At 44.4% G+C, this 25,690-nt stretch overlaps 1 protein-coding gene across 1 annotated transcript in view; it reads left to right on the top strand.

Moving 5' to 3' along the window:
- Nucleotides 1-25,690, top strand: part of ADGRL3 (adhesion G protein-coupled receptor L3) — a 604,084-nt gene that overhangs the window by 319,419 nt on the left and 258,975 nt on the right. The window contains exons 10-11 of the mRNA XM_066574505.1: nt 7,299-7,402; nt 15,789-15,974. Of these exons, the coding sequence (XP_066430602.1) occupies nt 7,299-7,402; nt 15,789-15,974 (290 nt within the window). The remainder of the gene's footprint in view (nt 1-7,298; nt 7,403-15,788; nt 15,975-25,690) is intronic.

Here is a 25,690-nt window from a genome sequence, read left to right as displayed (position 1 = left end):
CCTCCCTGTGGGTAAGAATTAGGTCCAGGATAGCGGATCTCCTTGTTTTCTCTTCTGCCTTCTGGAAGATAAAGTTGTCACAAGAGCAGATAAGAATCTGTTGGATCCATTACTTTTACCTGAGAGTTTCCCAACAAATCTCCCATGATCACTATGTTGGGCTTCTTTGAGAGCTTGGCCATCTGATGTAGAAAGAGTTCCTCCAAATCTTCTGCTTGTCCAGGCGGCCTATAGTAAATGCCTACAACGGTGTCCTTTCTGTTGTTCTCTCCTTGTATTCTTACCCAAACAGTTTCTACAGAACTCCCAGCTCTAAAGCTTGAATCTCTGTGGAGATGAATGTTCTCCTAACATACAACACAACACCTCCTCCCCTTTTATTAGGTCTGTTCCTTATAAATACATTGTATCCTTCAAGCCTTGTATTCCAATCATGTGTATCATCCCACCAAGTTTCCGTGATGCCAATGACATCATATTTCTCTTCCTGTATTAGGAGCTCCAATTCTCCTTGTTTGTTTCCCATGCTCTGTGCATTTGTGAAGAAACATGTTAGTTTGTGATCGGGGTCTCTTGCTCCTCTGCTTTCCTTCTCATTTTTTGTCTGTGTTCTTTCTTTCCACTTCTAATAGCGAGGGTCTCAAATGTATTAATTAGCTGTATATTTTTGCCATATACTTCTCTTCCCATATTGTTCTAGTGTAAAGCTCTCCTAATGAGTGAAGCAAGGCGCCCACCAAATATATGCTTACCTGTTTTTGTAAGGTGCAATCTGTTTCTAGCAATTCGTCTCCTGTAATATCATAGCGCTCTAGAAAGACATCTAGTCCCCTCTTGAACTCCTCTATGGATTCTGCCATCACCACGTCCTCAGGCAGAGAGTTCCACTGCACTTACAGTAAAGAACCCCCTTCTATGTTGGTGATGAAACCTGCTTTCCTCTAAACGCAACGAATGCCCTCTTGTTACCGTCGCAGTCCTGGGTGTAAACAGATCATGGAGAGATCCTTGTATCGTCCCCTCATGTATTTACACATAGTTAGTTGGTCTCTCTGGGTATTCCTGTCCTCTCATTCCATGTATTAGTTTAGTTGCCCTCCTTTGACCCCCTCCAGCACTGTACCATCCTTCCTGAGCCCCGGTGACCAGAACTGTGTGCTGTACTCCATGTAAGGCCTGACAAGTGCCTTATATAGTGGGAGGAGAATGTACTCGTCCCTCACCCCTGTACTTTTTTTTTTTCAACTCTTTTTTTATTGACATTTTCAGGAAATCCTACATGGTCAGACTGTAATTGTCACATAGAATTATTATCACATAACACACAATTCTGTTATCGAGGCGTTTTGGCCTTAGGTTTCCATCATATATTATCTATCTTGGTGCTTATTGCTTATAACACAATGTCATGCCCACATACACGTCCTCCATTTTTTTTATTTTCCCCTTAACCTCCCCTCCCCCAAACTTCCAGATACTTAATACCCAATTAAAACAACAGAAATAACCGTATAACTAATAACTGAATAAACTAAACCAACCCGCAGTGAACCTCCTCCGTGCTCACCTCCCCACCATACTATACCATGTCGTGTTGACAAATTGATACATGCGCTCCTTGATTTCATAACGATCAAGAAATTTCCCCACAAATTCCCTCCCCTTCTAAAAGAATTGGGACTTGCGTTTTCCCGCATCTCTCTATCTCTACTCTTTCCATTTTTACCAAGTGCATTAATTGTTGAATACTATCTTTTATCGCAGGGGTTTAGCTATCAGCTAGTTATTTAAAAGGGACCTTTTGCTGATCAATAGAGTGCTGTGTGTCATTTTGGCCTTTCTTGTCTGATGGAATATGAAAATTTGTGGCGTCAGCTGTAAAGTCTGTCCCCCCATGTCTTGTATCAGTTTTTGGACCCCAATGCAGAATTTTTTAATCTTTAGGTACTTCCAGATGCCATGTAGGAAGTCAGAGTTTGGGTTTCTGAGGCTTCTCCAAACCGTATATTGGCCCATGGATTAGCTTGAAGTATGTTTCCCGCCATCGTTCATTTGATATAGCCCGCCTCACAGAGTTCCAGCTCTTTATTATACCCTCAGGTAAATCTAGATCCTGGAGGTCTCCTGCCCATTTTTTGAATAGCCCCGATCCGCTTTCCTTCATCCACCCCTCTCTAAGTTTGGTATTCAGGTTTTAAATTGAGTTTTTATGTTAGATTTTTTTATCCAGATATCAATTGGGTTGAATATTGCTTCTTTTGCGATGTCAACTAGCCTTTTTGTACCTAGGGTTCTCTGACTGGAAAACATGGTGGACTTTCATAATCCCTTTTTGTCGCCATACTGCAAACATTTTGTTTTCCCTCCACTCCTTGAAATCTGCGTGGTTCCATAAATCCATATGTTTGGAAATTCTAAATAGTAGTCCCAACATTTTACGGGTTATTTTCCAGACAGCTATGGTGTCTTTTGCCATGATAGAGAGTTTGCATTCGATCGGCAGATGAGTATAACTCATGTGTAGAAGAGAATTTAAGCTCCATGGATCAAATAATCCCACTTCGAGATCAGTATTTGAGTAGTCACTGGAAGCCCGCAGCCAGTCCAAGGAGTGTCTCAAAAGGCTAGCAACATTGTATATTCGGATATCAGGAAAATTGAATAAAAACAATGTGCGGTAGCCTCCGTGACCACACAAAAGCCAAGAATGCTGTATGTAGTTTCCCCAGATTACATCTTTGACTTAAGAGAGGTATTGTTTTGCAGTGGATAAAGCAGTTTTTGATTTGGTCGTGAGTAAAGTTCAGAATACAATTCAAATAATATATTGTTAGCTTTTTGGGGGTGCGCATGTAGCCTCCCTGAAGAGTCCTTCAAACTCATAATATCAAATCTCTGGAAAGGCCCCCTTGCTAAATTTGCCATAATTTTGCCTGCTTTATTCCCAAATTTGAATAGTTTTGCTTCTTTACGGGAATCTGATAACTCTCTTTTGTGCAGCCAGGACTCATAAGACTCCTTTGCTGTTGTCCATTTCTGTTTATGGTCGGTAATTGGCTTTTCCTGAAATCGTTAATAGGCATCTCGCAATTGGTCACTAAATTGGCTAATTTTGTCTTTCATATTTCTTTTTAAAGAAATCATGTATGCAATTATATTGCCTCTCATGACTGCCTTGGCCGCATCTATTACGTCATGTAGTTCCCTTAGAACCCTTGGGTGTATTCCATCTGGGCCGGGCGATTTGTCTGTGCATTGATAAAGTATCAACCAACTGTCCATCAGCTGCCATTTAGGATAAGGGGAAGGTTGAGTTGAAATTCCCGCACACTTATCTCCCGCCTCCTTCACATTTGCAAGGCCTCTGATGTACATGGGGCCATAGGTAGTCCTTTATTCTGATGGCAATAAAGTTAGCTAGTAACAGGGGGATGCTAATTACCCCCCCCCTCCCCCCCCACTGGTGAGGATCGACACCTCTTGTATTTCCCAGAGACACCCTGACTCTGAGAGTCAGATTAATGTGAAAATCACCGGCTGGGATAAGTCGACCATAATGAATTCATTTTTGCTTGACACCTCTTCTATTTGTCTTTATAATACGTTTTCCATTTCTTCTGTTATTTGTGGGAGCCCATAAAGAAGTCCTTTCAGGATTTTATAAGTCTTCCCTCCCTGTATTTCTACCCACAGAGATTCCTTGTGTTCCTCTCCTACACCTATATCTTCCCGTAGCCTTGGCATTAAGCAGGATTTAACATAAAAACCTACCCCTCCCCTTTTCCGGTTCCCACGGTCTCTTCTGAAGAGGTTGTAATCCTGTAAATTTACCGCCGAGTCGCATTCTTCATCAAGCCATGTTTCCGTTATTCCTACTATATCTTAGTTTTCATCAGACATTCTCGCTTCAAGCTCACCCACTCTACTGATCAGACTTCTTTCATTCGTTGTCATACAGTTTATATGGTTTTATATTTATTATGCTACTTATTGCACTATTAGCTGCGCTGTCTGGTCTATCTGTACTAACCTCTCCCCCCGCTCAACCCCCATTTCCCTTTCTTAGTCCCAGAACTCTGTCTACACTGTCTTTCCCCCTATCTCTCTTGTTGCCCTCCCCCTGGGTCCCTAGTTTAAACACTCTTTCAACCTTCTCCCCCAGCACAACTGCCCCCTTCCCATTGAGATGAAGCCCGTCCCTACGATAGAGCCTGTAGCCCACAGCAAAGTCAGCCGAGTTCTCCAGAAACTCAAGCCCCTTTTGCTTACACCAACTCTGAAGACACTTGTTTATTCCCCTAATCTCCCGCTGACTTTCTGGTGTAGCTCGTGGTATAGGTAGCATTTCTGAAAACATTAACTTGGAGGACCTTGCACTGAGCTTAGATCCTAGATCCCTGAAATCGGTTTTAAGGGTCCACAATTGACCTCTAACCCCACTCAGAGCTCACATGCATACAGATAACCCATAGCTAGTGCAAGTGTCCTCACACCAAAGGGAAAGAGTCAGACACCATACTGACATACAGGGAACAGTGTCAGGCATCACCCACTTGACACACTCATAAGACATCAGACATCTGCAGGTCGCACCTGTCAAAGGTAAGGGGAGAGGGGGTCTGCATATGAAGCAGACAGTGACTATAGGTGTCCAGACCGTTCTCAGGGAAGGTGAGAGATTTATTCAGGCTCTACCTAAATCCATACCTGCAGAACGCCAATTAATTGGTGAACCTGGTGGAATGATATGTCACTGCGGAGGATACTCTTTTCCATTCTTTTGGGGAAAGACTCCATACCGCGGCCTTAAGTAGGGAGTTGAGCCTAGAGGAAAAGAGCCCAAGATTGCCCCAGAATGGAAGAGACTGCCGCCTGACTTCCTGATGTGGGAACATACCTGGTACAGGACCCTGCTTACAGAGGTTTTAGGGTAAAAGCCAAGGAATCCCTCAGATGACACACATCAGTTTAGTCGGTATAAACTGCTTACAAAGTTCATCGTTAGTATTCGCATAACAGTGGGCTCGTCTCCCACCACAACATGTTGAAGCGTCAGGATAGATACACCCCCATTGACCAATTTTGGAACTTGATGGTTAACTTTGTCTAATCTTCTCACTATTTCTCTACCAAATACTTCAGATGTTTGCTTGCTGTCGCATCTTGTCGGTCGTGATAATGTTGTGGCATGGTGGTTTTTACACAGGCATGACCTGTTGCCTGGTTAAGCAGGTCAAGGGTTAATGCATCATGTGCAGAATCGGCTATTGCTGTCTGCGTTGCTGCATGGCTGCATGTTGGATTAGCCATGCCTGAGAGTAGGGTGGCGGTGTGGTTCTCTATTCACTCTGCCATTGTTTCAGGTGCAGAGTAGCTATTTATTCTCAGCCCTCCTGGTGATCAGTGCTGCTTATTTTCATACACAGTGGAGTACGTGGAGTTGGAGCTCTACTGTGGCGAGTGTTCTGCAACTTGCAGATAAGTAGCTGCTGGGTCCTTCCAGTTGTTTTGTTTGTTTATTCTGGTTTAGCCTTGCATGTCGGTGCGTCGCTCCAGGGGTATTTATAGGGACATTCAGGCCCCAGAAAGAAGACCACTGGGCCGTCTTTTTTGAGACGATGTTCCTTCTCTAGATAGGGACCTGTCGCCCACCCAGCTAAGTTAGGGCCAGGCTTCCCTTCTCCCCTGGAGTTGGTGTCACCATCCCGCATTTCTATGTTTATGGCTTTTCCACCATTTTGTACGTTCCCTGTCACCATGTGGAGTGGTGTACTCTGGTGTTGCACGGTCCTTACTATCATGGTTATCACCACCCCGCGTCCGTGCTGAGGGGGGTGCTTGGGCTCTGCTCGGACATGACACTTGCTAGTTCTTCTGCAAGAGGAGGATTGATCATGTTCCAATGAGAAGTTGCAACTGAAAAGTGTATTACACTAAGCTGGTATAAACCTGTATATCTATTCTCAGGATGTAGGAGCTGCGGGTAAACCAAATCCTCATATCGGGAGCTGTAAATTCCAAGAGCCGCGTCTTCCCAGTTAAATTTGGTAGAATATGGAAATTGAGATTGATGCGAAAGTGCAAACTCCGTGGAAGTACAACTCCCAGTACAGCCTAAAAAGTGCTGATAATCAGACTGCAATGGCAGTTATAGTTTCATAGCACAGGGATCATAACTCTTAGTCAACATATTCTGTGGCATGTTATAAAGTCACGTAGTACATGTGCGGACAAATCAGACACTACATGTAGTAGTAAACTCATAACTATGTTGAACTCTAGCAGTTTGGGTCCTGCTTGTGAGAACTTACAATCCTTGTGAAGATACCAGTCCCTACATTACCAATGCTGGGATCAGTGGCATAGATATAGTGGTTGCAGGGGTCCCAATTGCAACTGGGCACCTAAGCCAGGGGGGCCCACAGGCCCTCTTGCTACTGTGACAGCCAAGCCCTCAGCACCTCAAGTGTAGCCTCAGCACCAGCAATCTGTAGAAACCTCTTCATCCACACCGCTGTCTGAATGGCTGAGCTCCTCCCCCTGTAGGAGAACAGGACATAGTGGGTGGAGTCAGGTGGCAGCATAAATGAAGAGGTTTACTGGCTGAAGTTCACGTGCGACATGGGGGGGGGGAGTACTTTGTGAAAGCACTGTAGCTTTGTGGGGTCATTGGTGGCCATGATTGCTTTGTGAGAGCAATGACACCATAACGAGGGCACGGAGGGGATACTATAGATGTGGGAGCAGTGGATGGTTGGGGGACGTTATAACTTTACGAAAGCACAATAATTTGGGGATCGGGGGGTCATTGTAATTTGTAACTAATGTTTCATTCTAACACCACTTTCCCCTTTTGTCAGTGATGTAATTGTCCATCAGCTAGACGTCCGGTACAATGATGGAGCGGGCATCCTGCCTTTGGTATTTATAATGCCAATGCCAGTCTAAATAACAGTCATGAAATATGCAGGCGGCATCAAAATAAGTGTGGGGTTAATATTTCTCATATAACTCTGGCTGAAATCTGTAATTTTCAGACAAATGATTCTCTTTGCAGTTTTGTGCGGCGCTCTAATTCATCTATGTGCCACCGCTCCACCGCCATGTGCCGCCGCTTACAAACTTCTACATGAATCGCCCGGTCTGTCTGCGTTTGGTGGCAGGCGTGCTCCCCGAACAGGACTGCGCGGAATACACTGTCATAGAATACACAGAACCACTTTACCAACTTGTTTGCTTCCTAATTATTTTATTATGTTTGCAGCTAATTCTAACATACTTGCATGTTTCTTTTCTAGGTGTGGCGACGTATACATGTATCGCTCCAGATGGCATATGGAGTCCACAGGGCCCTGATCTAAGCAACTGCTCATCTCCATGGATCAGTCATATCGCACAAAAGGTGAGCAGCTCTTCAGTCAGACATCTATAATGTAGCAATGGCTGAACATCTGCAATAAAAATACTAAGGCCGCCTGCAGACGAGCGGGTCGGATCCGGCAGCGAGAATTCTCGCCGCGCGATCCGACCCGAGCGCCTGCAGGGACGAGCGCGTACTCACCCGCGCCTGGCGGCCCCGGCTCTTTCATGTGCCGGCTGCCGCGCAGCCGGCGCATGCGCAGGCCGGAGCCGGCGGCCGGGTGAGTGCGTGCCCCGCAGAAAATTAGGACATGCCGCGGTTTGTTTGCCGCGCGAGATTTCGCGCGGCCAAACCGCGGCCGTCTGCATAGGAGTGCGTATTTTAATGCACTCCTATGCAAACTTTCAGCGGCGGAAATCCCGCAGGAAATCCCGCGGCAGGATTTCCGCTCGTGTGCAGGCGGCCTAAAGCATGAAGGACTTAACCCCTTAACAACCTATGAAGGATATATAATATAATATATATATATATATATATATATATATATATATATATATATATATATATATGTATATGTATCTGATATACCCGGCTTCGGCCAAGTTAATTTGATGCCGATGTTTACTTGTTGCTCACACAGAAAATCTTATGTACTCATGGTAACTTCAGAGGAACTGAGGAATAAAATTTGTATACACATACGGAAGCGATAGATTCTCCTCAGGCTGCATGTACCAATGTCCATCTGTAGAATGTGCTGCCCCTCCCCACTGTCCTCACTTTATACCTTTAAAGGTAACGCCCCCTTTTATTCAAATTTACCCCAGAGTGGAGGATGCAGCCCCTTCTTAGCCTTAAAGTCTCCATCCCTGCAGTCCATGGCCACTTCCTTATGTACGTTACAGCCTTCCAGAATATACGCAAAGAGGTCAGCTAAATTGTCCACAGTATATACACATAGAGGTGAGGTAGATTCTCCTCAGTATATACACACAGAGGTGAGGTAGATTCTCCTCAGTATATACACATAGAGGTGAGGTAGATTCTCCTCAGTATATACACATAGAGGTGAGGTAGATTCTCCTCAGTATATACACATAGAGGGGAGGTAGATTCTCCTTAGAATATACACACAGAGGTGAGGTTGATTCTCCTCAGTATATACACAGAGGGGAGGTAGATTCCCCTCAGTATATACACACACAGGTGGGGTAGATTCTCCTCAGTATATACACATGGAGGTGAGGTAGATTCTCCTCAGTATATACACATAGAGGGGAGGTAGATTCTCCTCAGTATATACACATGGAGGTGAGGTAGATTCTTCTCAGTATATACACATAGAGGGGAGGTAGATTCTCCTTAGTATATACCCATAGAGGTGAGGTTGATTCTCCTCAGTATATACACAGAGGGGAGGTAGATTCCCCTCAGTATATACACACACAGGTGGGGTAGATTCTCCTCAGTATATACACATGGAGGTGAGGTAGATTCTCCTCAGTATATACACACAGAGGGGAGGTAGATTCTCCTCAGTATATACACATAGAGGTGAGGTAGATTCTAATTAGTATATACACACAGAGGTGAGGTAGATTCTCCTCAGTATATACACATAGATGTGAGGTAGATTCTCCTCAGTATATACACATAGATCGGAGGTAGATTCTCCACAGTATATACACATGGAGGTGAGGTAGATTCTTCTCAGTATATACACATAGAGGGGAGGTAGATTCTCCTCAGTATATACACATGGAGGTGAGGTAGATTCTTCTCAGTATATACACATAGAGGGGAGGTAGATTCTCCTTAGTATATACCCATAGAGGTGGGGTTGATTCTCCTCAGTATATACACAGAGGGGAGGTAGATTCCCCTCAGTATATACACACACAGGTGGGGTAGATTCTCCTCAGTATATACACATGGAGGTGAGGTAGATTCTTCTCAGTATATACACATAGAGGGGAGGTAGATTCTCCTCAGTATATACACATGGAGGTGAGGTAGATTCTTCTCAGTATATACACATAGAGGGGAGGTAGATTCTCCTTAGTATATACCCATAGAGGTGGGGTAGATTCTCCTCAGTATATACACATGGAGGTGAGGTAGATTCTCCTCAGTATATACACAGAGAGGTGAGGTAGATTCTCCTCAGTATATACACATAGAGGTGAGGTAGATTCTCCTCAGTATATACACATAGAGGTGAGGTAGATTCTCCTCAGTATATACACATAGAGGTGAGGTAGATTCTCCTCAGTATCTATGCATAGAGGGGGGGTAGATTCTTCTCAGTATATACACATAGAGGGGAGGTAGATACTACTCAGTATATACATAGAGGGGAGGTAGATTCTCCTCAGTATATACACATAGAGGTAACTTAGATTCTCCTCAGTATATACACACAGAGGGGAGGTACATTCTCCTCAGTATATACACATAGAGGGGAGGTAGATTCTCCTCAGTATATACACATAGAGGTGAGGTAGGTTCTCCTCAGTATATACACATAGAGGTAACTTAGATTCTCCTCAGTATATACGCATAGAGGGGAGGTCGATTCTCCTCAGTATATACACATAGAGGGGAGGTCGATTCTCCTCAGTATATACACACAGAGGGGAGGTAGATTCTCCTCAGTATATACACATAGAGGTGAGGTAGATTCTCCTCAGTATATACACATAGAGGTGAGGTAGGTTCTCCTCAGTATATACACATAGAGGTAACTTAGATTCTCCTCAGTATATACGCATAGAGGTGAGGTAGATTCTCCTCAGTATATACACATAGAGGGGAGGTAGATTCTCCTCAGTATATACACATAGAGGTGAGGTAGATTCTCCTCAGTATATACACATAGAGGGGAGGTAGATTCTCCTCAGTATATACACATAGAGGTGAGGTAGATTCTCCTCAGTATACACACATAGAGGTGAGGTATATTCTTCTCAGTATATACACATAGAGGGGGGGTAGATTTTCCTCAGTATATACACATAGAGGTGAGGTAGAGTCTCCTCAGTATATACACATAGAGGTGAGGTAGATTCTCCTCAGTATATACACATAGAGGTGAGGTAGATTCTCCTCAGTATATACACATAGAGGTGAGGTAGATTCTCCTCAGTATATACACATAGAGGGGGGGGGGTAGATTTTCCTCAGTATATACACATAGAGGTGAGGTAGATTCTCCTCAGTATATACACAGAGGTGAGGTAGATTCTCCTCAGTATATACACATAGAGGGGAGGTAGATTCTCCTCAGTATATACACATAGAGGGGAGGTAGATTCTCCTCAGTATATACACATAGTGGTGAGGTAGATTCTCCTCAGTATATACACATAGAGGGGGGGTAGATTTTCCTCAGTATATACACATAGAGGGGAGGTAGATTCTCCTCAGTATATACACATAGAGGGGGGGTAGATTTTCCTCAGTATATACACATAGAGGTGAGGTAGATTCTTCTCAGTATATACACATAGAGGGGAGGTAGATTCTCCTCAGTATATACACATGGAGGTGAGGTAGATTCTTCTCAGTATATACACATAGAGGGGAGGTAGATTCTCCTTAGTATATACCCATAGAGGTGGGGTAGATTCTCCTCAGTATATACACATGGAGGTGAGGTAGATTCTCCTCAGTATATACACAGAGAGGTGAGGTAGATTCTCCTCAGTATATACACATAGAGGTGAGGTAGATTCTCCTCAGTATATACACATAGAGGTGAGGTAGATTCTCCTCAGTATATACACATAGAGGTGAGGAAGATTCTCCTCAGTATCTATGCATAGAGGGGGGGTAGATTCTTCTCAGTATATACACATAGAGGGGAGGTAGATACTACTCAGTATATACATAGAGGGGAGGTAGATTCTCCTCAGTATATACACATAGAGGTAACTTAGATTCTCCTCAGTATATACACACAGAGGGGAGGTACATTCTCCTCAGTATATACACATAGAGGGGAGGTAGATTCTCCTCAGTATATACACATAGAGGTGAGGTAGGTTCTCCTCAGTATATACACATAGAGGTAACTTAGATTCTCCTCAGTATATACGCATAGAGGGGAGGTCGATTCTCCTCAGTATATACACATAGAGGGGAGGTCGATTCTCCTCAGTATATACACACAGAGGGGAGGTAGATTCTCCTCAGTATATACACATAGAGGTGAGGTAGATTCTCCTCAGTATATACACATAGAGGTGAGGTAGGTTCTCCTCAGTATATACACATAGAGGTAACTTAGATTCTCCTCAGTATATACGCATAGAGGTGAGGTAGATTCTCCTCAGTATATACACATAGAGGGGAGGTAGATTCTCCTCAGTATATACACATAGAGGTGAGGTAGATTCTCCTCAGTATATACACATAGAGGGGAGGTAGATTCTCCTCAGTATATACACATAGAGGTGAGGTAGATTCTCCTCAGTATACACACATAGAGGTGAGGTATATTCTTCTCAGTATATACACATAGAGGGGGGGTAGATTTTCCTCAGTATATACACATAGAGGTGAGGTAGAGTCTCCTCAGTATATACACATAGAGGTGAGGTAGATTCTCCTCAGTATATACACATAGAGGTGAGGTAGATTCTCCTCAGTATATACACATAGAGGTGAGGTAGATTCTCCTCAGTATATACACATAGAGGGGGGGGGTAGATTTTCCTCAGTATATACACATAGAGGTGAGGTAGATTCTCCTCAGTATATACACAGAGGTGAGGTAGATTCTCCTCAGTATATACACATAGAGGGGAGGTAGATTCTCCTCAGTATATACACATAGAGGGGAGGTAGATTCTCCTCAGTATATACACATAGTGGTGAGGTAGATTCTCCTCAGTATATACACATAGAGGGGGGGTAGATTTTCCTCAGTATATACACATAGAGGGGAGGTAGATTCTCCTCAGTATATACACATAGAGGGGGGGTAGATTTTCCTCAGTATATACACATAGAGGGGAGGTAGATTTTCCTCAGTATATACACATAGAGGTGAGGTAGATTCTCCTCAGTATATACACATAGAGGTGAGGTAGATTCTCCTCAGTATATACACATAGAGGGGGGGTAGATTTTCCTCAGTATATACACATAGTGGTGAGGTAGATTCTCCTCAGTATATACACACAGAGGGGAGGTAGATTCTCCTCAGTATATACACACAGAGGTGAGGTAGATTCTCCTCAATATATACACACAGAGGTGAGGTAGATTCTTCTCAGTATATACACACACAGGTGAGGTAGATTCTCCTCAGTATATACACAGAGGTGAGGTAGATTCTCCTCAGTATATACACATAGAGGCGAGGTAGATTCTCCTCAGTATATACACATAGAGGTGATGTAGATTCTCCTCAGTATATACACACAGAGGTGAGGTAGATTCTCCTCAGTATATACACATAGAGGCGAGGTAGATTCTCCTCAGTATATACACATAGAGGGGAGGTAGATTCTCCTCAGTATATACACATGGAGGTAAGGTAGATTCTCCTCAGCATATACACATAGAGGTGAGGTAGATTCTCCTCAGTATATACACACAGAGGGGAGGTAGATTCTTCTCAGTATATACACATAGAGGGGAGGTAGATTCTCCTCAGTATATACACACACAGAGGTGACACTCGCCCCTGCACACACTCGCTCCCATGCTGTCACACAGGAGCGAGTATCACTGGCTCTCTGACAGAGCGGCCAGCAGGTGGCTGCAGGAGATTTCACTCCTTCGTCTCCCCCGCCCCTCTCCATTCACTTTACACAGCATACCTTCAGTACTGAACGGCCGCTGCTAAAGTGAATGGAGAGGGGCGGGGGAGCGAGGAGTGAAATCTCCTCTAGCTGCCCGCTGTGAGCCAACGATACTCACTCCTGTGCAACAGCACAGGAGCGAGTACATGCAGAGGCGGGTGTCAGGCATCATTTGCCAGTTGTCTCAATAGGGCTTTGTAGTGGCCCAGAGGTAATGGGGTCCCCTCCAGAATGTTCTATGTCTTGTCATTGTCTTGTTTATGGAGTGCATTAGATTTATGTGTATTGGATGTTTGCAGTACTGAAAGGGTTCATGTCTGGTATGTTCTATCCTGTCTGGAAAATGGATCATTTTGTATGTATTGTTTGTGAGCATGTGCTGATGCTTGATATAGGTGCTTGCAGAAGGGAGAGTCAGTCAGTTGAGGAGAGAGGGATTCCGTTTGGGACACACGACAGAGAGGCTGTCATGTCGGCCTGTGTGTGGAGTATGGAGGATGCTGAGCGATTGCCTGCTGCTCAGCCTGTGCCCGCTCAACCCAGGATCCTGCTGCTCAGCCTGGGCCCACTCAACCGAGGATCCTGCTGCTCAGCCTGTGCCCACTCAACCCAGGATCCTGCTGCTCAGCCTGGGCCCGCTCAACCCAGAATCCTGCTGCTCAGCCTGTGCCCGCTCAACCCAGGATCCTGCTGCTCAGCCTGGGCCCGCTCAACCCAGGATCCTGCTGCTCAGCCTGGGCCCGTTCAACCCAGGATCCTGCTGCTCAGCCTGGGCCCGTTCAACCCAGGATCCTGCTGCTCAGCCTGGGCCCGCTCAACCCAGGACCCTGCTGCTCAGCCTGGGCCCGCTCAATCCAGGATCCTGCTGCTCAGCCTGGGCCCGCTCAACCCAGGATCCTGCTGCTCAGCCTGGGCCCGCTCAACCCAGGATCCTGCTCCTCAGCCTGGGCCCGCTCAACCCAGGATCCTGCTGCTCAGCCTGGGCCCGTTCAACCCAGGATCCTGCTGCTCAGCCTTGGCCCGCTCAACCCAGGATCCTGCTGCGCAGCCTGGGCCCGCTCAACCCAGGATCCTGCTGCTCAGCCTGGGCCCGCTCAACCCAGGATCCTGCTGCTCAGCCTGGGCCCGTTCAACCCAGGAATCCTCTGAACTACTGCTGAGTACTCAGAGAAAGGAACCGCTCATCAGTGAGAAGAGAAGTAAGCCAGAGTGAGTGTTGCTGCCGGTGCAGAATGTGATTGCCGGGAGTGAAAGAACCTGCAGATAAATCGGCCTGTGAATTGTTACAATGCCCCGTGAGCTCCACCGAGATATAATTCTGGTATGCCGTGATTTCTGCATCTGTTATTGACTTTATTGAGAAGTTAAGTAAATGGACAAGATCAACCGTTCCCAGTTTTGTTCCAGAATATACTCTTCTGGACCACTTTATTTGTCTAAACGATCCACTCCAGGAGTGGCGTCACGAGTGACAACTGCATTTAAGGTAACTAGAGATGAGTGAAAACGCTTGTTTAAGGCTGATGCTCAAGTGAGCATCGGTCTTTTCAAATAACTGATTACTCGTCCGAGGGGGGAGCAGGGAGGAGAGTGAGAGAGATCTCTCTCTCTCCCTCTCCCCCCTGCCGCCCCCCCAACATGGTGCTCAGACGAGTAATCAGTTACTCGAAAAGAGCGATGCTCGCTTGAGCATCAGCCTTAAACGAGCGTGCTCGCTCATCTCTAAAGGTAACCTCTGGTTAGTACATCCAAGCACCCCCAGCTAGTCGCAAGGTAGCTTTCCTTAGCTTCCCTACAGGAAGAAGAGGGTAGGGTCCCATGATAAGGTTAACATCTCTACCCTGCTGTCTCCTTGAACGCTGCAGCTTTGGTTGTAATAGGAGAGAAAACAGAATTAAAGAAAGGAGGAGATTAAGGGGGAAGTGCCGGGGGAGATTATATTTTTCGTGCATTTCCTATGTTTAGTGTTCCTTTTGATAGAGTATTTGGTTCAATCTGGATAATGCTCAACGAGTATCGCAGCCATATCAATCAGGTATGTCTGAGCAGCGCCCTGGAGACGGACTCTGGACACAACACACCTGGTCGCATCACAAATCAGAGTCCTGGAAAAGAACGTTCCTGTTTTACTATACAAAGACAAATGAGGAGTAACAATAACCAATCAGCGGCCGACAAGACCAGACACATCCGGTGGAGTCAAGATACAATAATACCAACCTGACAACTGTCACCGACTAACAACATCCACTGCAGCTCTATCAGCAAATCATTAGAAAGAGCAATATATGATGTATGAATGTAATTGTTTTGTCTGCTAGTCTTCTGATCGTGAACTCGTTCACTTCCTCATACTGACCGACGGGCTGTAAAGTGACGGTCTCCTCTTTCTGATTGATATGGCAAGCATCTGCACATCACAATGACCCAGGGAACACATGTACCTCTGAAACAATGCACATGTATCACCTTACACTCACCGGATGCTGATCCTCTTCCGGGTCACATTAGTGTCCTGGTGGTCCAATGCTTCTACATCGTCTCGCTTCACCTCTCCATTTCCTACACAATTTATTTAGTGATACTTATATGCAAATAATATATTCTTATTATTTCAGCTGAAGTCACTGGAAACGGCTGCAAACATTGCGAGAGAGCTGTCGGAGCACACGAGAGGCCGCCTGAATGCCGGAGATATCACTTACTCTGTCCGGGCCATGGATCAGTTGGTGGACCTACTGGATATCCAGCTCAGAAATCTGACTCCGGGAGGAAAGGACAGCGCGGCTCGAAGTCTAAACAAGGTACTTCGCAGAATGCTTGTAAGAAGGTTATTGTGCGACTCACATTTCACTCAGGGTTTATTGAAAATTTAGGAATTTTGATGAATCAATTCAAAAAATGTTTCCAATCGTACGACCCAATTCACTGAGCCTGACCTTACAGTGAGACTGATACACGTAGCAATATCGTAGAGGTGAAGGCAACATGGAGACCTGTAGGTGGTCTTAAAAAAAGGCCGAAAGGGGAAGAAGGAAAGAAAAAAGAAGGAGGAAGAGGGAAGTTTTTGTATCTGATCTCCATTTCATAACAAAACTTGCAGGGAGCTGAAGAGGGGTTAACCCCTTGAGGACACAGCGTTTTTTGCTTATCCATGTTTGTTTTCTCCTCCCTAAATCATAACTTTCTCCATCAATGTGATTGTGTCTTATTGGGTTAAGCCAAAGCCAGCCTGAAATGTTCCCATCAGCAGTCACTGCAGGGAAAATGGGATATTGTGGGACTGCAATTTACATGAATGGCCCTTCTGTAATAACAGGACAGCGAATGGCCCTCCGGGGCAGGAGCAACTCTACTCCGTAGCATGGGGGGGCTTACATGGGTAACCTGCTCCATGACATTTATATGCCCTTGTAGGACATATGATCTGGCCATGCCATTTTTGCAAAACCTCTTTAACTCCTTAGTGACGGCCCCATTGCCTCTTTACATCCGGCTTTGTGGGCTTTAATCCTCAGGGTCTTAAAAACATGCTTCCTCTGAGAACTAAAGCCCTGTGGGCTGTGGATGTGACAGCTCCATGCTGATGGCTGATGGAGGTAGCTGATAACCTGGAGCTGGTATGGGGGGCCGGGATATCTGCCCCCCAGTCATGTGATCACTCGATCCAATGGATAACACTGATTGCATGAAAGTAAACAAAAAGGGGAAAAAAAGTAAAAAAGTTTCAGCTTTCCTCACAGATTGCATCCATGAGGGGCACTGAAACTACCCGCTCCCATCCTCCGCAATGTCCTGCGATGGTCTGGTCTGAAAAGGACCTTCAGCCGTCTTCTGCGTATGCGCGCCAAAGGAAAAATGGCAACGCATGACCAGTAGATTGGATTGTCGTGGGACATTTAAAATCTCCTGGCTCCCGGTAACAGAAGGTAGCTGGGAGGCAAAGATGTCACCAGGGACCATGGTGACCGGTCCTCGGGCCTGTGATTGCCATGGTTTAATGGATAGCGCTGATCACGGAAAAGTTAAAAAAAAGTAAAATAAAGTTTCAGCTCCCCTCATAGATGCGATCCATGAGGGGAGGTGAAAATACTCACCGCCATCCCCCTCGATGTTCTGAGGTGATCTTGTCCTTCTACGACCTTACATGGTCTCCTGTGCATGCGCACCCGATGTTTTTTTCGCACATACAGGCTTGAGCCCTGGGAGATTAAAAAACCATCTGCTCCTGGCTACAATGTGTAGCTTGGAGCAGAGAGATATCATCGAAAGCCACTGTATGCGGCTCCCAGTCACATGATCACTGCTATCCAATGGATAACAACAATCAGGTAAAGTAAAAAAAGGGGGAAGGAAAAAAGTTTAAAAAGTTTCATCTCCCCTCATGGATCATATCCGTGAGTGTGGATGAAATTCCATACCTAAGGACCCCTGATTTATCTGCGGACCTTACTCCTGCTTCTGCGTACACACCCGTCGCCAAAATAGCGGACCATGTGCAAAAGCCACAGATTTCCTGGGTAACTTAAAATCTCCCTGCTCCTGGCAAGCAAATGTAGCAAAGAGCCTGGAGATTTCATGGGGGGCCGCAGTACACGGTCCTTGGTCACGTGACAGCCACTATCTAATTAATAATGGCAATCACGTAAAAGTGAAAAATTTAAAGTTTCACCTCCAATCACGGATCTGATCCACGAGGGGAGGTGAAATTACTTACCTAAGGCCTCCAGCGATGTCCTCCGATGGGATCTTTATCTGCGGACCTTTTCCCAACTTCAATGTATGCGCCCATCAGCAAAATGCCGGACGCAAGTGTAGAAGCTGGGGAGGGCCCGGAAAATTTAAAATCTCCTTGCTCCTGGCTACTAAAGGTAACCGAGAGCCTAGAGCAGTGACTGAGGGCTGCGGCGAGCGGTCCCCGGTCACATGTTTCCCATTATCCAACAGATAATGGAGATTACTGAAAAGTTAAAAACAGTTGACGTTTAATGCTCCTTTTGGTTTGGGCCCCATTGTGCAGATAGACATAATACTAGGACCACAATGGGTGTGTTTCTGAACACGAGACGAACAGGGGAATTCATTTTGGGGTGGACATCTTCATTCATGTGTGTGCTGTACAAAAAAAAACGTTTTTTAAAATGATGTAATTGCCCAAAAAATTAAAATCGTAATTTTTTCCTTCTGCTTTGCTTAGATTCATTCAAAAACTGTGGGGTCAAAATATGCAGTTCACCCCTAGATGAATGTGTTAGGGGGTCTAGTGTTCAGAATGGGGTCATTTGTGGGGGTTCTATATTGTTTTGGCTGCTCAAGGGCTCTACAAGTGGGCAATGGAGCCTGAAAGGACTTCAAGCAAAATGTCTGTTCTGAAGACCCCCGGCTGCTCCGTTCGGTTTGGGCCCCTTTGTGGGTACAGACATAATATTAGGGCCACAACAAGTATGTCTCTGAACATGGGACAAACAGGGGGATCCATTTTGGGGTGTAAATTCTCATTTTGATGTACACTATAGAAAAAAACCTGTCTTTAAAATGACATATTTTCAAAAGTATGACATCTTATTTTTTTTCTCCTCTAAATTGCATTAATTCCTGAAAAAAGCAGTGGGGTCAAAATCCTCCTGCCCCCCTCAGTGAATACATTAAGGAGTGTAGCTTATAAAATGGGGCCATGTGTGGGGTATCTATCATTCTGACACCTAGGAGCCTTTACAATCTTGGCTCTGTGCAGGAAAACAAAGTGTTCCTCAATGTTGGTAATGTTATATTTGTACGTCTCCTAAATGGTTAAAAAAAACTAAAGCTTTTCAAATGTGCGTCCAGAATAAAGGAAACTGATGGAAATATATATCTTAGCAAAAATTTGTATAGTCTGTTCGCACATATTTGAGATATTATAGTTACAAATGTGAAAAAAATAACGCTTTTAATAAATATACACAAATTCCATTGGTCTATTTTTACTGCCTAAATGAAGTACAACATGTGGCGAATAAACAATGTCAGAATCACTGTGATCTGCAGAACCTTTACGGAGTTATTCCATGTTAAAGTGACAAATGTCAGATATGCAAAACTTGGCTCCATCACTAAGGCGCGAACAGGCTTGGTCAATAAGGGGTTAAAATTTAAGTAAGCAGAATATTTCTGATAAGGGTCAGACATACTTGGAGACTAGATACAGTGTCTGTACTTCCAGTGTCCACAACAGAACATCCTTAGATGTAAGATTCAAGCATCATTTTAATGAAAGTTTGAGACAAATTTCTCACTTTGACCTGACTGACTTTTTGGCCTTTTTGTGCCTTGAACACTTAGCAAAAAGTGGGGCTTCCCACGGCTTGTCAGATTTAGTATACTTTATGCCAATAAATGGTATAAATGTATGTAGTAGAAATCTCTAACTAGCTACGATCTGGTGTAGACGTCAGCCTGGTGCAGAGACTGACCAGACCTGCCAAATTCATGGAGCAAAAAGAAAAAGCTTTGGTGCCGCGTTTTGTTAATACTTAGCATTTTAGAACGCTAGCAGAACAGGATGAGCTTGGAGAATAAAGCCTTAACTAGTCTACAGATAAAGCTCGGTGCACACTTATACAGGAATAAGTCCATGTTACGTCTGCTAAAATGGCAGATTTTTCATACGTGTGCAGCTCATCCGTGTGTAGACCAGTTTTTAAATGGACTACCCACGGCTGAAGAAAACACTAGAGTGGTGGAAGCCTAAAAGTCTGAGGGTTTTATTGTCTGGAGGTTGATGTTAGTTCAGAGACCTGGCACTCCGGTTACTCCTGCACCAGATCTCTTAGAGATGCACAATTACTGATGATGATCACACCGCTCCTGTCACACAGGTATAATAGAGGAGATCACAGCTCATCCTCCTGACTGGATACTTATGGGTCGTAGCGTATTTAGGTGAATATAGAAGGTAATGATGATTAAACTGTCCCTCCTGCAGATAGAATGGTATAAGCCTGGCTAATGCTGGACTCATTGCATCATGGGATAAATATGAAACTGAAAGTACGATGTTTAGGAGTTTATTATAAGAAATCTGCATTCATTAATTGGAGATCCTTGGTCTGTGGGGTTGGCGACTCCGAATGCCTGGATAGATTTTTGGTGTCTCAGTTGCAACAGTTGAAGGGGGGAGGGAGAAAGAACCAGGGTGGGGGTGAATGGCAGATTAGTTCCTAAAATGATAGGTTGCAGCCCCCTATAATGGTGGGTGAGAGAGGGAGAAAGAGGAGAAAAGGGACGACATCCGACTACCATGTGAATAGTAACAGTCTGGAATGAATGGAAGCAGATTTTACAACTAGATGGATTTGCTATGTCCAGCCCCTTGGAGGAACACTAAGTGGCCAGAATGTTTTCTAGTTGGAGGCCTTTTGGCCGTGGGAGTACAGAGGGGTACCAGCTACATTCTGGGGGGCTCTTTGTTGTATTGGACAATTTAGAGAGCTTTATGATGTCATTCTTTCAGTTACCACATGCTTTGGCTCCTCTGGCCGGCCGGTATCTGTGCTTACAGTCCAACCCCTTCTGGGGAGTTTTCTTGGGTGTTCTGGAGATCCGAGGGGTGAAATATCTGATCTATATGGGCGGAGGCTTTCTTACTATTTACAGCAATTCCCAACAAAGAGAACTGGGAAGAAGATCTCCACATATTAGTGAAGATCAACGGGCCGTAGTGTTGTGTATGATTCCAATGGTATCTCTATCTGAAGGTCAGCAAGTATCACTATTGGATTTAGTGCAGAGAGTTTATCGGGCCCCATTAAGGTTGTATAACATGGGTATTAGATTAAACTCCGACTGTCCCGAATGTTACACGGATGGTGCAGATGTGATGCATATGGTCTGGGGTTGTGTAAAACTGCAGGTATTTTGGAGCAGGGCATTAGAGATGATATATATCCAGTTGATATTGGTCTTAGTCCTAAAACTTGTCTACTGGGTGTAGATGATGGGCTGATCGGCATAGTATCCTGGGAACTCAGAGCGCATTGCACCAGACGCGGAAGCTGATTACTGCCTGTTGGTGCAGCCCACCCCCCGACGAACACTAGATTTAGTCACAAAGATAAGAGAGGTTGTATCCTTGGAGGGGGAATATATCAAAAAGAGTAGGTGGAGAAGAGTTTGGGGGGTTTTGTGTCTAAATATGTTTTTCTTATTGGGGATGGTGGAGATTCTGATTTGCTTAATCCTAATTCACTAAACATCAGTCTCCCAGATGCTCTCGCTGAGGCCTGGTTGCCGAAACATTTCGATACTCTGACTTTGAGGAGGGATATTAAAGCGAGTATCAAAGATATTTTGAAAATTGACAGTCTTGTGGCGACTTCTCAGGCACAGCCAAACAAATGCAAAACCTGCCCATTTTGTCCATAGCAGAAGCACAGAGTGACCAGGCTCTCACGCCGCTTCGGGGGCCATTTGTGGCGAACGCACGGCTCCAGTTGCAATGACTGCAAGGAAGAAGTTTATTTAGTTTATTGGCAGTTTTTAGGTCATTTTAATAACTCTTCTTTCATATAAGTTACTTTCACTAATAAATGCGATAAACACAATATTCTGTTGGTCTGTGAGCCTGATATGTAGTGACGGTGCAGTCAGATATGTTCAGTGATCTGGGGTTAATATCGCTCTGTTCATGGCATCCTTTGGGGTAATGCTATGTTCATGTATATTGGCCTATCAGCATAAATGTGGAGAAATTAAGGTGTAAATATATTAAAGAACATAAATACAAATGACCTAATAATAATAAAGTACAACGTGTGTATTACACCACCATCTGAAGCGGCAGGACATGCTCTCATCCGCCTGCATAGTCCCCACACACAGACCTGTGAATGCTGCCCATCGTTACTTTATCTTCGCAGTCTTCTTGTAAAGCTGTACTGTAACAATTATCTCTGCATATCAATTACCTCTGTGGTCTATTAAAGGGGTTGTCCCGAGGCAGCAGGTGGGTCTATACACTTCTGTATGGCCATAATAATGCACTTTGTAATATACATTGTGCATTAATTATGAGCCATACAGAAGTTATAAAAAGTTTTTTACTTACCTGCTCCGTTGCTAGCGTCCTCGTCTCCATGGTGCCGACTAATTTTTGGCCTCCGATGGCCAAATTAGCCGCGCTTGCGCAGTCCGGGTCTTCAGCAGTCTTCTATGGAGCCGCTCTTGCCAGAGAGCGGCTCCGTGTAGCTCCGCCCCGTCACGTGCCGATTCCAGCCAATCAGGAGGCTGGAATCGGCAGTGGACCGCACAGAAGAGCTGCGGTCCACGAAGACAGAGGATCCCGGCGGCCATCTTCAGCAGGTGAGTATGAAGACGCCGGACCGCCGGGATTCAGGTAAGCGCTGTGCGGGTGGTTTTTTTAACCCCTGCATCGGGGTTGTCTCGCGCCGAACGGGGGGGGGGGTTTAAAAAAAAAAAAAAACCGTTTCGGCGCGGGACATCTCCTTTAACTCACTATTCTCCATACAATTACTTTTCCTCATTTACTCGTTCCTTCAATTCTTTCTTATCTTTTTGTTCACAATTTATTATATTTACTTATTAGTGAACTATTGTATTATTTACCATAATGGTATAGGTAAGCCAGCTACCAATCACCGTGATCAAATGATTATACCCCTTTGACCCCTTAGTGACCAAGCCTGTTTGCGCCCTAATGACCAGGCCAAATTTTGGAAATCTGCCATGTGTCACTTTAACATGGAATGACCCTGTAAAGGTTCTGCAGATCCCAGCGATTCTGACATTGTTTATTCGCCACATGTTGTACTTCATTCAGGCGGTAAAAATAGGCCGATAGAATTCGTGTATATTTATTAAGTGTCAAAATAGGGGAACATTTTGAAAAAAAATGTAATTTCTTCACATTTTCAACTGTAATATGTCAAATATGTGTAAACATGCTGTACAAATTTTTGATAAGATATTTATTTCCATCTGTTTAATTTTATTATGGAAGCACATTTGAAAAACTTTTTTTTAAATCATTTAGGAGACGTAGAAATTTAACATTAATTGTTAAAATTTTGAGGCATATTTTGTTTTCAGGCATGTGTGTCAGGCTGAGAAATTTCTGTTAGTCGGATAATAGGGGTGTTGTTTCAGTCTTAATCAGTCTCTCCATAGCTTTCTCTTATCTCAGGTGCTGCCTCCCCAGGGCTTGTTTATCCATGCATCAAGGTTTAAACTGTGTATATCCAAGTTCTACTGTTTAATATTCTTGCAGACTGCCATGTTCAACAGTAAATGGTGTGCCTGCAGTTTACTCAAATACATGTGTTAGTCTTATTTCTCTACCAAGACCTTTTAAGTCAGGCACTGGTGTCATGTTCCACTAATTCCATTAGTCATCCATATCCTGTAGTCTACCTTCATCTGTGCACAAGATTACATAGAGCACACTGCACTCATTGCCACTGTGACACGGCTCCTCAGCCACCCCTTAAAAACCACACAGAGTGCAGGGCTCTTCCCGCTTGTTGCATGTTGCAGTATGGCTGGTCACTAAGGGGTTAATCACTGTTACCAGTGATCTACCAGCAATTCAGTCTACAAACAAAGGCTCTCCCACACTCGTGTCATGAACTTAAAGCTTTATTAGGAACGTTAAAAGCACATAGCAGGAAAAAAGGCTGTAAAGACTCTAACATCCTTCAAACCTCCAACCAGCTTAGTTAAATCTGACTGAAGCCACAGCAGCTCCTTGTTGCCTGCCGCTACTCAGGTGGGTTTCGCCCTTCAATGAATTCAACGAATTAATCCCGTATATTTCAGTCAACTATAGGCAATAAATAGAGGAGATATACATGGATAAAAATAAAACAAATTGGACCTGGTGTGAAGCCTGTCAGTGACCGGACTCCACACCTTGGGTGGAATATCCATCCTCTTAAATAACTCCTGCTAGGATGGAATGAGACAGGAGAGCAGCAAAAGGAACCAATAGGTGGACAAATAGCCTCGGTAGAAAACACTATATACTGGGTCACTTCAGTGGATTCAGTGGATCGCACTACTTGGTATCAAGCAAGATAATGATAGAAGAAACTTACTTCAATGGCTGGCAGGGTGGAAGAGGAGGGGGGGGGGGGGGTTGGATGGACTCCAACTCCCCCCACCCCAAGATCCAGGTCTGCAGAAAATAGCAATGGGTAGGTAGACAGAACTAGTCTTCGTCCAAGTTTTTATTAGTAGTACAGTGACTCCGTATATAGTGTGAGCTATAGAGAAGAATGATAGAGCTAGAGGAGATACAGGACAGGGCAATTCTGGGATTCCAGGGAGTTCATAACAGAAGAGAGTGGTTGACTGCGTGGAAGGCAGAGGGCAATGTCCAGGAGGAGTGCAGAGTAAGGCTTTGAGGCTTTTACAGTTAAAAGGATTGTGTCATCAGAAAATCACCTATTATATAAATCAAATTTTGTGTTAAAAATATTTTTTAAGAGTTTCGATGATTTTTTAGTTAATTTTTCAGTTACAATTTCCATATTTTTTTTAAATCCTGCATTTTCACACTGACTGCAGAGCCTATAGAGCCTTACACTGAACGATTAGCGCTCAAAAAATCATCTACACAACCGGAAATAAGTGATATTTATTCCATGTAGACGCAGCCGACGACCGAAAGACAAATTGTTTGCTTTTCATTGATCTTCAGCAAAAAAGCCACCATTGGCTCATTCACTAATCGGTTGGTGTAAATATCAAACATCTAGTCATTCTAACTAATAATGTGAATGTGAACAACTGAATGATTTCTCCTTTGAATGAGCCACGATGTATCTGCCTGTAAAAAGGCTGCCCAAGCCAACTCTGACATGGTTGGCTCATACAAACAACAAATCGGCAGGTCTAAGTGGACCCCAATACTAGTCTGTTACTTCCTGATCTGTAGAGAAAGCTTTGCAGCCGTCATCTCACTAACATCACAGGCAGCATTACACTGAGGGGGGATACCTACATGTAGATAACACAGGATGCACCATTCACAGTAGTCACAGCTTACCTCCTCCCCCTCACTGCGCACTGACCACAAAGCCTAATACAAGTCTGATACTTCCTGATCTGTAGTTAACATAGGAATCCACCATTCACAATAGATATGATCTATCTACTCCCCTCCCTGCAGAATGACCCCCGCACAGGTCACAGAACATGTCTAGGCCAGTCACCTATACAAGTCAATAGATCCGCTCTTGTCCATTGTGAATGACCTGACCCTTGAGGCTGCTGTAAAGCATCTCTCTAAATGCTGTTAAATCTAGCTCAGGAATGTTGGCTGACAAGGGCATGCGTTCATCCAGTTCAGCCTGTTATCCTGCAATGTTGATCCAGAAGAAGGCATCTAGTGACTATAATATGTAATATTGTAATGCTCAAGAAATGCGTCCAGGCTCCTCTTGAACTCCTTTATCGAATTTGCCATCACCACGTCCTCAGGCAGAGAGTTCCATAGACTCACTGCACTTACAGTAAAGAACCC

The sequence above is a fragment of the Eleutherodactylus coqui genome, chromosome 7 (genome assembly GCF_035609145.1).
Source record: "Eleutherodactylus coqui strain aEleCoq1 chromosome 7, aEleCoq1.hap1, whole genome shotgun sequence".
Classification (NCBI taxonomy): Eukaryota; Metazoa; Chordata; class Amphibia; order Anura; family Eleutherodactylidae; genus Eleutherodactylus; species Eleutherodactylus coqui.
This window is presented reverse-complemented; position numbering and strand designations above follow the sequence as displayed.